The 14,886-nt window shown below is 35.3% G+C and overlaps 1 protein-coding gene across 1 annotated transcript in view; it reads left to right on the top strand.

The window, feature by feature from the left end:
• IFI44 (interferon induced protein 44) overlaps nt 1–14,886 on the top strand; it is a gene marked incomplete at both ends in the record, with an annotated part of 39,844 nt that overhangs the window by 6,554 nt on the left and 18,404 nt on the right. The window contains 4 exon segments of the mRNA XM_079721141.1: nt 468–498; nt 1,976–2,068; nt 2,566–2,666; nt 4,682–4,856. Of these exon segments, the coding sequence (XP_079577267.1) occupies nt 468–498; nt 1,976–2,068; nt 2,566–2,666; nt 4,682–4,856 (400 nt within the window).

Here is a 14,886-nt window from a genome sequence, read left to right on the forward strand (position 1 = left end):
GGTAGGCCACTTTGGGCAAGTGTGGAAGGTTATTAACTTCATGTGTCCTTCTGACTTTCTGTTCTGAGATCCTCAGCATAAGGCTATGGATGTAATGTTTGCCCCCCACCCTCCATTCACATGTTGAAGCCTTAATCCATAGTGTGATGATGTTTGGAGACAGAGCAAGTTTGGGAAGTGATTAGGTCATGATGGTGAAGCCCTCATGAATGCAATTAGTGCCCTTGTGAGAAAGGACACAAGAGAGATGACCTCTCTTGCAGCCATATGAGGACACATCAAGAAGGTGGCTGTCTACACACCAGGGTCTAACCACACACAAAATTTACCAGCACCTTGATCTTGGATTTCCTAGCTCCCAGAACTATGAGAAATAAAAGTTTGTTGCTTAAGTAACCCAATACGGTAACTCGTTATAGCAGCCCAAGCTGACTAAGACATCTGGTTTTCATCTTTATGTTCTATAGATGTTCATGCTAAGCACTGTCGGTGTTCCAGGCAAGAGGAAGGAAGAGATTAAAGAGAAAAGCTACTTTAGTCTGCCTTTTAAAAAAACTTTCCGGTTCCTTTTTATAAACATTTAGATCTTAAGTTAATTATTAATTCACCTTGTTCCAAATGAATAGGTGAATGTGCTAACATCTTTTATTGAATGTTGTATCTTTCCCTTCTAAATATGGGTATTTATTTTTGCAATCTATAGTTTGTCCTTTAATGTATTTTTCAGTTCTTTTATAATATTGCTTTTATTACCATATTGTCTAATTGTTTTAATTGCCATAGCAATCAATTATGTCTTGACAACCACCTGGATGTCATATTCATTATTCATTTCTCACATGTTTTGGACTATTTTATACATATACTTTTCCTTTTCTAAATGAACTTGTTAGTGTTTTATTTGATTGTTTGTATTTGTGTTTGATTTGTTGGTGCTTTGATTGAAATTACATTAAAATTGTATATTGAATGTTGATATACAACTTTACATATCCAGTGTTTTTATCCAGAAACAGAGAATGCTTTATTTTTATATTCATGCAAACTTCTTTAATTTAAAGTTATCTTGTAGAGGTAGTTAAGTTTATTTTAAAATATTCTTTAAAAGAAATATTTATTTAGAGAATGTTAAACCTATGCAAAAGTGGACAAAACAATTTAATGAATTTGAATTTACATAGTTTTAACAACTTTTTATCTATAGTCAATCTTGTTTCATCTGTGCCTACCTACTTTCTCCTCTATTATGTGGAAGAAGATCTGAGAAGTCATAATATTTCATCCATAAATGAATATGCATTTAAATACATATAAATATATATATACACATAAGGTCATATGTGTCTTTTATTAAACATAGCCATGATATGCTTATCACATTTAAAAGTAATAACTGCTCTTAATTTATCAAATATTACCCATTTCTATATCTCTTTTAAATATCATGCACCTTTGATAACAGTTTGTTCAAAAAATTATTCAAATAAATCTATCCAGCCTCTCTTATTTTTTTTATTTCTTTTATTTTTTTGAAGGAACATGATAGGTTTATTAGAAGAGTGACAAGAACAGAATTCATAATTACATTTTTTAAACGTTTTAATTGGAGTATAATTGCTTTACAATGGTGTATTAGTTTCTGCTTTATAACAAAGTGAATCAGTTATACACAGGGGACAGGAGGAAGAACTTAAGAAGTTGCATATGTGAATATTCCCTGGTTAATCAGTGTGATTCAATCAAATCAATCACTCACTAGCTGTGTGACTTTCTGCAGGTGGCTCAAACTCTGTGCCTCAATTTTCTGATCTATAAAATTAGTACAATAATAGCTCCTACCTCAGAGATTTATTGTAAAGATTAAACAAAATAATATAGATGAAGAGCTTAGTGCAGTTCTCACTATCTGCTACCACGGCATCCCAGCATACATTTATTTACCAAGAGTCCTAAATTTCCCCTTTGTGTCCGAAAGGATTGGAGAGTGGAAAAGAACATTTCAGTAAGAAAAAGAGGCAGGAAAGTAAGATGTTGAGTAGGGAGAGGTCGCGTAAAGGCTTTGGAGAAGGTAAATAGGATTAGGGAATTAGGGTGCCTCACTAGCATTTCTTGGCTCTGTTATCCATTCTGTTTGGGACATTGGAGCAATTTATTTGTGATGCTTTGACAAATTCCATCTCCTTCTTGAGGCCTCTTTTCTCCCATCTTGTTTTTTTAGAGTCCTTTTGGTCTTTTCTCTAGTTTCCATAAAAACACAACTGTTTGGACAGGATATGAAATCAATCAGTAATATTATAGCATACATTTTAGTTACCTGTTCCAAGAGGTGGTTTCATTTGAAGCCTTGTCTTTTCCCATAAGAGGCATGAAGGAAACTTCCTGTGTCAAAGGAATTCCAGCTGTGAATGAGTAGTTAAGGGGGATTGTTTTTGTGGGGGATAGGGAACCTTCCCAAGTCTCTGAAATTGCTCCATAGATAGTCTATCCCATAACAGATAGCTGATTAAATGAAAAATACTGATGTTTTCTATAATAATGAAAACAATATGGATCTTTTCGGCATAGGTGTGGTCCATGTGGTGTTGCTCACTCATATGGATAACTTGGATCTGATTACAAAAGGTGACCTTATAGACATATACAGATGTGTGCCTGTGAAACTCAAAGTAATGGATGATGCCATTTGTAAACACATATTCTGGGGTACTATGTCACTATAATGATATATTACTGTGTATAAAAATAAAAATAAAAATAAATACCTACTGAGTTTAAGAAGAATTAAAACAATTGCTTGGGATAATTCAGATTCATTTCCCAAGTTTTAAAAGTTAAATATATATTTATCTTTACACTGACACAGATAATTCCATTTATTATAATTTAATACAGTTAGGTTCAATTCAACTAATATTTATTGATTACCTTGAATGATCAAGCCAGTGTGATAGTCTCTAATCAAATACACAGATAATTAAAACAATTTCCCTGTGCTAAAAAGCATATGATTTTATAGGTAGAGGTGAAGGGATGGGGGGTAGTATAAGAAAAAATTGACAAAAGAATATGATATGATTGAGTATGATAAATAGGAATGATTAAAAATAATATGCTTAAAAGTTTAGAGAAGGAAAAAATTGTATTAAAGTGGATGGGGGAAGATTTCATTACTTGGGTGGTACTAGGAAATGACTTTCAAGGACGAGGACTACTTCAGGAAGTGAAGGGACAAAAAGGTGAAAATATTGAGGCCCTGGGGGCAGCATAAGTCAATACATAAATAAAGGAAAAAGCAGCGTGTATGGGAAGCATGGAGTCATTTAGTTTAGCGGAGGGCTGGATCTTTGGAGGGGGGAGAGAAAGTGAGAAAGGTACATGTGTATGAAGTGGTTTTATTAATTAGGTGCATTATGTGGAATCACAGCAATTTTTTTTTTGAAAGAGTAATGATGTGACCAAAGTTAAGCTTCACAAAAATTAATCTGCTGCCCATGTGCAGAATAGACTGGAGTCAAAAGGAACCTGGAAGTGGAAACAACAGTTGAGAAGATATAATGATAGCTAATATTTGTTGAGCACTAAATATGTGATAGATTTTCTTTTTTTAACATCTTTATTGGAGTATAATTGCTTTACAATGGTGTGTTAGTTTCTGCTTTATAACAAAGTGAATCAGATATACATATACATATGTTCCCATATCTCTTCCCTCTTGCATCTCCCTCTCTCCCACCCTCCCTATCCCACCCCTCTAGGTGGTCACAAAACACTGAGCTGATCTCCCTGTGCTATGCGGCTGCTTCCCACTAGCTATCTATTTTACGACTGGTAGTGTATATATGTCCATGCCATTTTCTGTGATAGATTTTCTTATTCAATACTTATAACAACCTTATGAGATGGGTACTGTCATTACCACATTTGATAGATAAGTAAACAAAAGCACACAGAGTAAAGTATTTGCCAGTTTACTGACAATGCTAGGAAGTGACAGAGCCCTACTTTGAACCCAGGCAGTGTGGTTCCACAAATAAACTAGTCTAAGCATGAATTAAACATCAACATTAAACTAGTCTAGTAAAATAGACTTATCCTGAGAATAACCTTTAAAAGGAAACTGAAGGAAATGATAGATTCTAATATAAGGGTGTTAAAAATTCTTCTATTTCAGGGGTTTCCCTGGTGGCGCAGTGGTTGAGAGTCTGCCTGCCGATGCAGGGAACACGGGTTCGTGCCCCGGTCCGGGAAGATCCCACATGCCACGGAGCGGCTAGGCCCGTGAGCCATGGTCTCTGAGCCTGTGAGTCTGGAGCCTCTGCTCTGCAACGTGAGAGGCCACAACAGTGAGAGGCCCGCGTACTGCAAAAAAGACCAAGCAAACAAACAAACAAACAAAAATCCTTCTATCAGAGTAGTTTGTATGGATCTATTATCTTTAGTTTGTAATTCATATTGAATCTATTATGTGTGTTCTAAATGAAAATTAGCAGTGATATTAGAACTTGACTTGTGAAGTTCTTGAAGAAATCCCTTTATGGGGCCAGATCTCTGTCTCCACATTCTCCAACAGGACAAGTGTTGCCAAGCTCCTACTTTTTGATATTGCTTTCATAATTTATATCAACATAAAATTGTATTTTCCATGTTTTAAGATTTCTGGGTTTTAAATTCTGTATTGCAGCTAGAGGTAGTTCACAGAGAACTTGGATTTGCTCTTTCTGACATCTTTGTGGTTAGTAATTATACCTCAGAGTGGGAGCTGGAGCCTGTCATGGACGTTCTGAACTTCTCTGCATTGAGACAGATGCTGTGGGCTGCAGATGACTTCTTAGAGGATTTGCCTCTTGAGGAAACAAGTAGATGTTTTTGAGGTGTAGAAGCTTGAAGGTGTCAGCTACATGGCTACTTCTGGTTTGGGTACATCCTAAAGGATCTATACTACTTCTCATCCCCCTTGTCTTATTTTAAAATGAAATATTTGAAATGATTGACTTCAGTCATTCCCACTGTCTGAACACCCGAAACAGTATCCTTTCCCTCTTCTGTTAAAACGGGCTTTGCTGCTTGGGACCCAGAATTGGATTGGCTCAGGATTGTTTCTGATCAGATGTGATCTTTGTTTATCAGTTCTTCCTTCAGACCTTATACTTCCACTGTTATTGACTTGACTTTTCAATGCCTCTCCCTTGTCAAAGTCCCTCTTAATGCAGAGTGGTCAGTTCTGGGTAGAGGTGTGTGCCTTTACTGTTTACAACCTCAGATTTTAGTGTTATGTGTATTTTCTGTTATCAGCCTGTTCATAGTACACACTACACTGTTCCAATCAAAGATCAGACAGAAGTATCAATCTAAACTCAAATCTTATTTTAGCTTGTGGCAAATCAGAGTATCATATCATCTCTAGTTCTCTCTCACTCACAAACTCCTGGGAAACTCTCACACTACTACTATTGCTGTCCTGACTCTGCCATCTTGGTTTTTCTATTCCTTCTCTTCCTCATGGTGCATGCATTCCCAAAGTCAGGGTTGGCTTAGACCTCCTGTAGCCCAATGTTTCTTCTTCCTAGTGGTTGATTTTCCCTAAATAATCCATGAAGAATACTTTGTTTCTCTTTACTAAGAGATCAGAGGAAAGAAATGATCAGGTGTAAGTAAAGAAAATAAGTGAATGCTTTGCATATTTAAAAGTTTTAAATCTCATCATAGAAGAGTAAACAGTGTGAGATGAGAAAACATAGGAAAAATAGAAGTAATTGAACCTGAGGGGGGTATTTTATTTAAGTCTGGAATGAAGTTACACATACAAGATCATAATACCTACAAAGAGGAACAGGACAATTTAAAGTCATTAATTGTAAAAAAAAAATTATAATTTCTTTTAAAATTATGTTCTGTATTTGTGAAAAATTAAAGTTTCTTTTTGTAAAACCCTAGTCTCACTTGAGTGTGTGCAGTATGTGCATGTGATTCTGGCAAAGCTTATTTTAATATGACTTGTCAGCATCTTCTGATGTTCAACCAAGTCATCTTAATTTTGCTTTCTTATGTTACTTTTTTTTTTTTTTTTTTTGGCGGCACGCGGACCTCTCACTGTTGTGGTCTCTCCCGTTGCAGAGCACAGGCTCCGGACACGCAGGCTCAGTGGCCATGGCTCACGGGCCTAGTAGTTCCGTGGCATGTGGGATCTTCCCGGACTGGGGCACGAACACAAGTCCCCTAAATCGTCAGGCGGACTCTCAACCACTGCGCCACCAGGGAAGCCCCCTAAATCCATTTTTATTTGAATATCTGAACACTTCTTCAAGGATGTGGCAATTAATATTAATGAGTTCCAGAGGACTAAAACTGAGAGGGACTATAGTTTGATTACTCTGTCAATTATGACTATTTTAATTTCAAGTGGCAAAACTCAACCTGAACTACATGAATAAAAAAGAGGACTATAGTACTGGATCAAGTAATCCAACAGTAGAAAAGGCTGGGATTGAATTGAATTGGCGTCAGGAATTGTTGAATCTAGGGATTCAAAAGCTATTCTTTCTCTCTCTCTCTCTCACACACACACATACACACACTCATATACACCACAGCCTTTTGATTCCTTCTTTCTGTATATTGCTATCATTCTCTCACGCTAGCAATCTTGATAAATCCTTCATCTTTTGAGTCCAAGCTTCAGGCTGACATTCATTCAGTCTTGTGACCTGAAAAGAAAGGACTTTTCTTTTCTAGTTTCATTGTGAAATACTCCCCCCAAACGACTGCAATTGATCTAGCTCAAGTCATGCACCTAACCTCCTTCCCCCAGGAATAATTACTTTACCAAGAAGAGCAAGGAAGTATGATCAGCCCATCTTAGGTCATGTCTGCCCAGGAAGAGTCATTTATTATTAGAAGAAGAAATTTAATCATGGACATGGCTACTGTTGGATTAACTGAGCTGGAGAGGCACCATAATATGTATCTCATATACCAGGAAGTTTTGTATCTAGTTCCTCATTTAGATTAAAAAGTTTGCTAAAAAATCTTATTGGTAAGTCTAAAATGGTTAAATTAAGAAAAACTTTTAAAACTTTAATAAAAAGCATTTTGTTAAAGTACCATATATACATAAAAAGTGCATGGTTCAAAAGTGCAATATATAGCTGGATATATTTTTACAAACTTTACATATCTATGAAATTAGAACCCACATAAGAAATAGAACATCACCAGCACAAAATAAGTCCCGTTTATGCCAGGTCTAGTTATCTGGGATATCCACTGTTCAGACCTTTAATTGCAACATTATCTACAATCATACCTAGTATACCCACTATTCTGACTTCTAATTGGGTAGATTGGTCTTGTTCTTATTTATCCCTCACATAAATAGTATTATGCACTATTTATTCTTCTGAGTCTAATTTTAATATGATAATGTATTTGATTTATATCATTGCACACTGATAAAAGTTATTCATTCTCATCTATTCTACCTTTGATGGGCAGCTGGGTAGTTTCCAGTTTGGCACTATTACAAATAGTGTTACTACAAACATTCCAGCATATGCCCTTGGAGAATATATGGAAACATTTCTGATGGGTATATATCTAGGACAGAATTGTTGTGTCATGGAGTGTGTACATGTTTAACTTTAATCGATAATACCAACCCCTTTTAAAAGACACTTGAAAAATGTTTTGGTTTTATCTAAAAATTTAATGAGTCAAGACTTCCAAGTTTTTAAAACTTCATCTCAAATTAATATATTTAATTTCTTATTTTATCAATTCTATTGTTTGACTAAACCTTCCTGAGTACTAAAAGATTCTTACAGATCTAGTATCTTGATCTTAGAATCATAGTGAACCTAAAGTTATTCTAAGTTTCCCAATATATGATGAAAATGTATTAAGATTTCAACTTAAATCCAAAAGTTCAAATTAAGTACTTAATTAGATAATTTAAATGAGAGATATAAGAAATTTGACCTATCAGTACTTTATTTTTGGTTAACTCTCACTGCCTAAGAAGCCACGTCAAACTTTAGTGCCTTCAATAAGAATCACTTATTATCATCTGTGTCTGAGTCTGGCTGAAGTTTGGTTATCCCAGCTTGGGCTCAGCTGAAAGGTTATATTTCAGGCTATGGCTGCTGGGGTAGGTTGGCTGGGGTTGTTCCACTCCATGTCTGTGCATTCTGAAACTGATAAGACAGTAGCTTCCTAGGGACAGCTCTTCCTGTTGTGTGGCAGAATTGCAAGAAGGCAAGGGGAGCCATGCAATGTGCCTTAAAGCCTAAGCATACAACGAACACATCATCACTTCTGCCCACTTGCCATTGGCCAAAGCGAGTTATATGGGCACACCAAAACCAAGGGGCTGAAAAATTCACCCCTCTCTCCCAGTGAGGTCATGGCAAGTGTGTGACTGTAGAAGAGAGTGAAGAATTGAGATCAATAATAATGTATATATATGTCTATCTAGTATATACATATAATATACCATATTATATATATAGTAACAAATTATACAATTTGTTTTCCATTCCCATATTAAAAGAAAGCCAGGATTAGTTTACTTACTCATGGGACTAACAACAGTATACATTCTTTATCCTCTCTCAAAGATACTTATATTCTCTAGTATACTGTCATAACCTAATAAGATTTATACTTGATCATTATCAAATGTCAGTTGCTTCATAATGATGATACTACCATGATAGCTTCTCTATAAGAAAAGAAAGCCAGGAAAAAAATGAGAATTGTGATAGTTTATTCAGTTCAATTTTGAGTGAAAAACATGGGCTGTAATCACAAGAGACTTTCCAAAGACAGTACATAATATATGCCAGGGCTTACTACTTAGAATGAGGCTCAATGGCTTTTAAGGCTATTTGAATCTTGGAGGGTACATATGTTGTACCTAAGATGCTATTATCCTTTATATATCAAATGACCAAAGAGAAATCTGAGTTTGAATGGGATCTGGAACAAAAGAGACTTTGATATATTTACAAAGGAAGAGCTATAGCTCAAGTAGCAAAATCAAGTCCATGTAATGTTGTCACATGAATTATTTTGAAAATATCTACTATGCAGACATATGCAGACTAAATTCTCAGGAAGAAGTCTATAACTGCTCTCACTTGGTGACTACTGAGATATTTGGACCTGCAAGTAATCTGATGGCAATAGCTAGATGTAGTCACTCCAAGAGACCTTTGTTGTCCTGAAATTGGGCTTTAATAGAAATAGTTCCCATCACTGAAAGACATCAAATATCCATTATATTATAGGTAATGTCAGAGAGCTATTCAAATAATGATGGATCAGATCCAATGATGGATAACATAGAAATGGAATAGTAACTAGATATGACCCTGGGTAAGTACATGGTATCCATGAAAAAGGTTGCAGCCCCACCTTTGGAATAGAGGACAGAACCACCAGAAGAATTCTTAGTTTCTGTTGTTAAAAAGGTTGAACTTATTACTTATCCTACTGAAGTAACACTTTAAGATTGGACAACTAAAAATACCACTGTGAGGAGAATTAAATTATGGAAATATGTGGAAATTCTGTGGAAGAATTACAATGGGTCATATCAATGACCACCAGATAAAACCTGGCTGCTGGCTCAGACGGGGTTAGAATACAAAGACTGATGTATTGGTCTATTCCTTGGATGTAATCTCCTTGGGTACATAAAATAAATGGGGATATTTTTACTTGAGCTATAAATATTGGATGGAACAATGACATACTCCTTTACAGAAATTGCTGATGTGATAATATGCTATCCGGATTGTGAATGGGAAAAGAATTTCCAAAAGATGACTTTGGGTAAGATTCCTCAGGGGCAGGGAATGGCAGTTGACAACACTGGACTCTTACTGGTAGCCTAGGTGGCTTCAACTGCATCCTAACTAGAATAACCACATATTAGACTTTGACTTTGCTTATTCTTTGGGTGTTAGACTTTGACTTTGCTTATCCTTTGGGTGTTAGACTTTGACTTTGCTTATCCTTTGGGTGTAAACATGGATGAGGATACTATTAAAGATGTGGAACAATACAACGTGAATAAACTCAGTCTCCTAAGTTACATTTTATCAATCAAAGTATACCTTTCACTGTTGCCTGTGTACAAAAATGAGCTAAGAGACAAACATCATATGGACTTACCAAATTCCGTATCACACATATAGTAGCAGTTTGAAAAAGACCTGGAATGGGTAATTAAAATATATGTTGAAAAAAATAAAATATATGTTGATAAAGACTGGTGATGCCAAGGGCATGAAGAACTGACTGACATGACTGGGTCAATCTAACATAGAAAAACCATTGGGGAGTGGTTCCTATGTGAATGTAGGGGTAAAGATAACAGTGATGATGCAATCACACAACTCCAACTCCAAAAATTTTTTTCTTTTCTTTTCTTTTCTCTTGTTTCTCTTCTCTTCTCTTCTCTTCCCTTCTCTGCTTTTCTTTTCTTTTCTTTAATATGGAATGCTTCACGAATTTTCCTGTCATACTTACACAGGGGCCATACTAATGTCTGTATCATTCCAAATTTAGTACATGTGCTGCTGAAGTGAGCATCCAACAGAAAATTTATTTTATCTTGCCAGATTCACCTGTATTGTGTTCAAGACTACACTACCATATCCCACCAAAGGGAGGCATTGATACTCAGAAAACTAGTTCAATTTCTCTGAATTTGACTGGCATTTTGGTAAAAAACACAATGGACTTGATAGTGACGCCCCTCATGTATCCTTAACTAAGACTGACTGTAAGTGCTGCCCTGTTGGTGACACGTAGGATGGTCCCATCACTACTTGTCTTTCCTTCTTGATGGGAGTGGACAGAAGGGGAAGCCTTGGCAGAGTGATTCCAACTATCTGCCCTTGAGGTAAACAGTATAGAGACACACCCAGGGAATGAAATATGGTAATAAGTAAGTAACAAATGAAAGCAAAGGGGGAATTGTGGCAGATGGAAAGAAAGCACATAAAATCTATAGTGTTGCATCACTTTTTTCCTGAGTGTCTCAGAACGAGAGAAAAACACTTTTAACTGTTTCTCTCAGATATAATACCAAGTTATCGCTAATTCAGAGAGAAGAGCCTGGATTTTTTCCCCCTCTGGGAAAGAGAATGACACTGAAGCCAAACTACAAAACTAACCTAAGAACTCTGATTTAGTTATTTACTGAAAAGACATCAACTACCCTTGATGACCCACCTCAATAGTAGTTAGTTGCAATTCTAATTTGAGTCACATTTTGTTGATTATATTCATCATATTGGTTTTATCATGTCTTGGAGAAGGAGCCTACCTTCAAACTGAGAAGGATATGTTGTGCCTCTAAGCTCGGTGTGGGTCTGAAGGGAGATATGCCACCACTGAATTTCCAGTAGGTCAGAGTCTCCTTTTCTCTTTTGACTAAATCAGATATGAATGTGGAAGGAACATTAAATAAGTAGAGTAGTCAGGAAATCAGAATGGTGTCCAAAAGTGAATTATGCCTGACTTGATGAGTAAGTATCACTGACGGAATTTGTCTCTGAAACTTTGTAAAGGATGATTACGAAAAGCCTATTCCTATTAAATTGAACTGCAGCTAGGAGTCAACAGTTTCAGCTGATGATCTCCAGGAATAACAATATTTTAGGTGCCTATTATATATTTGAATTACACTCATAGCACAAGCAGTTAATGGCAACTATACTTGTAATGGATTAACTAAAACTGGTCCAAACATACCAAAAGAGATTTGGGAGTCTTGGGAATTAAACTTAGTGTGTTGAATCGACTGCAGATGGCTTTTCTGGAAGCTCACCACCATACTGAGAGGAACTTTAACTCAGATAGGGACACTGGAGTCCTCTCTCAGGAAACTTATCTTGCTAGGTAGGCCATCTAAAAGATGATGAATCTATCTGAAATTGAAAGAGAAGAAAAGGGGTTGAGGGAGAGGGAAAGGAGTAGCTGGGTGGAATAGAGGCTTAGGCTATGGAAACACTAGGGTCAACCTAATATGGCAAGCCATCACTGGGAATGCAGTCTTTTACTGCTGCTTCCTCATAATCAGTGTACCCACTTTTAAAACAAGGTCGTGTTCCTCACAGTAAAATTGGTTGAGATTGGACAGGATCAGGATCAACCACCTCCTCTTAATGGGAAGCAGATGCTACCTAGAAGCTTCTATCAGTAAAAACTTATTTTTATTTATGGTATTTTTTTTTGATGGCTGGCATATACCTATATGTATTTTTATCCAGACCAGAGGCAACCAAAATTTACAGAGCAGTGGCCTCTGGTGACTTCTCCAGCTACGGGAAAACATATGGCATACAGAAAACGTCATTTTTACTGGAAAGGGTGGTAAAATGTCACAGTAGTATTATTAATGTGTGGTGTATTAAGCATCATTTAAAACCCTACCATAACTATCTAGTGTAATAAAGGATATGCAGGCTTATTTATAGATGTAAATGAAAATAAAACTTACAAAGACAATGAACCTCCAGGATGAAATGATTCTCCCCATCCTAATTTGGTGTATTACCCATGGAAACTAATTACCCATGGAAACTAATTGTTCATTTGGAGAAGGTTATACATTCAATATCTATCAATACATATAAAAATATAGTAATATTGTATTACAAGTAATAGTGGATAAAAGAATAAAATAGTCCACCTGGTTCATCTATGTTGCTGCATGAGTCAGTAGTTCCTTCTTTTTACTGCTGAATAGTATTCCATTGTGTAGATATACCACATCTCTTTGTTTATTCACCTGTCAATAGACTTTTGTTTCCAATAAAGTTGAAGATATGCAGACAGACCTGATAAACTAGCAATTTGACTCAGTTATATATCTTAGGGACAATTTTTATATGTGAATCAAAAGATGTGTGTAAGAATGTGTGTAGTAGCCTTATTTATAATAGTCCCAAACTGAAGACAGCCCCCATACCTATGAATAGTAGAATAGATAATAAATTATGGTATACTACATAGAGCATTTCATTTTATGTAGCAATGAAAACTAAAGAACTGTAACTATGTACAACAGTATAGATAAATATTACAAATATAATATTGACCAAAAGGAGAAAGACATGAATGAATCTATACACTATGAATAGATTTATATAACTCTCACAAAAGTTCTAAACAAAAGAAAGGGAATGATGATCATAAAAATGAAGATGGTAATTACCTTCTAAGGTGGAGGGGGTGTTGTGAAGGGTGAGTAGCTCATCTGGTGCTTCTGCAGGAGTTAAAAGTGTCCTTTGTTTGGGTCAGGGTGGTGGTGAAATGGATATTTGCTTCATTATTATTTTTAAGTTAAATACTTATATTTTATGTACTTTCCCGCATGTACTGTATATTTCATAATTAACACAGAGAAAAAGAAGTAATATCACACACAAACTTTGGAATTAGACAAAACTGGGTCTAAACACTTATTATGCCACATAATTTGTGATCTTTTAAAAATCTTTAATTTCCCCATCTTACAGATGAGGATGGTAACACTTTATTCACAGATGTGTTGTAAGAATAAATTTAGGTAATATATATAAATAAATTATTAGTGTAGGCAATTAGAAACACAAACCTAGGTTCTGAAGGACATTGCCAATCTTATAACAAAAAAGTAATAATTAACTATCAGTCTCTATTGTAAATTTAATTTTATTGTAGTTGAAAACAAAGATAAGATTTGAACTTGGTAACTCATAAGAAAACAAAAGAGACTTAAAATTGAATTGTATTTTTTTCTTTCTTACTTTTTCTGTTTGTTTGATATGCAGTTTTAAAGAAAATATACCTTTGGCTTCAAGAGCATACTGCATCTCGATTCAAAATCTGAAATAGCAAATAGAAACATATTAAATGGCTTGGTCATGTCTGCCCCCTAGTGGTCAATGCTCGAGTAAATGAAGAGGCTGCTGAAGGTTGAATCTGGAAGTTTGAATAAAAACAAAGACTTCTAATTCTTAAACAAAAACTATCACAACAGAAAAATTTTTAAACGTGTAATTTTGTTAAAGGTATGCAATATTGAATTGGAAGATAATTTTCTCCTGGTGTTGAATATATGATAGTATTTGGAAATGCTGTGTTCTGTGCTACATTTTGTTATTCCTGGCATTATATCAGACATATTATTGATATATATTTGCAATTTAAGCTACTAGTAATCTGTCTTATTTTAGTATGTTTGTCAACTTGTAGAATATAAATTTGAATGTATAATACTCAAGGCTTATGGTGATCATGAACACATAAAGTGGGTACTTTTGTCTTTTGCTTTTCAAAAATGTTATCTCCAATTACATTACTTTTGGTTAATGAAGTTTGAACCCGTGTATACATGAGTTAATTTGTGCAGTCAAATTACACTCCTGTAGAACAGAAGACACATTATGCTTCAAGAGCCATGTTCCTCCCATTTTAATTTATATTTGATTTAGTATTATTCTATATGAATAAAGAGTTTGCAAATTAGGTACTATAGTACCTTGCTACAAAAATCATGACAATGTGCCCTGTTTCCCTGGCAATTCTTCATTCAGAGATTTACAATGAATTCCCTTCAGCTACATGGTATTATGTCCAAACTTCTTAGGACAGTTTTCCTAAACTGGTCATATTTGATCTCAAACAATAAAGCAAGAGCTCCACTGAGTGAATTCCCCTTCCTGATTATTTTACATGCATTGTCCTATCTCCCATGCTGTTGTTTATACTTTGGGACAGTGACTTAATTTATATTTATAATACATGGTTTTCTCATCTGGCAAATGGGGATAATTATAGTACATACCTCAGAGAGTTGTTTTGAGGATTAAATGAGAGAGTATATATAAAGCA

This window comes from Hyperoodon ampullatus, assembly GCF_949752795.1.
Source record: "Hyperoodon ampullatus genome assembly, chromosome: 2".
NCBI classification, from domain to species: Eukaryota; Metazoa; Chordata; class Mammalia; order Artiodactyla; family Ziphiidae; genus Hyperoodon; species Hyperoodon ampullatus.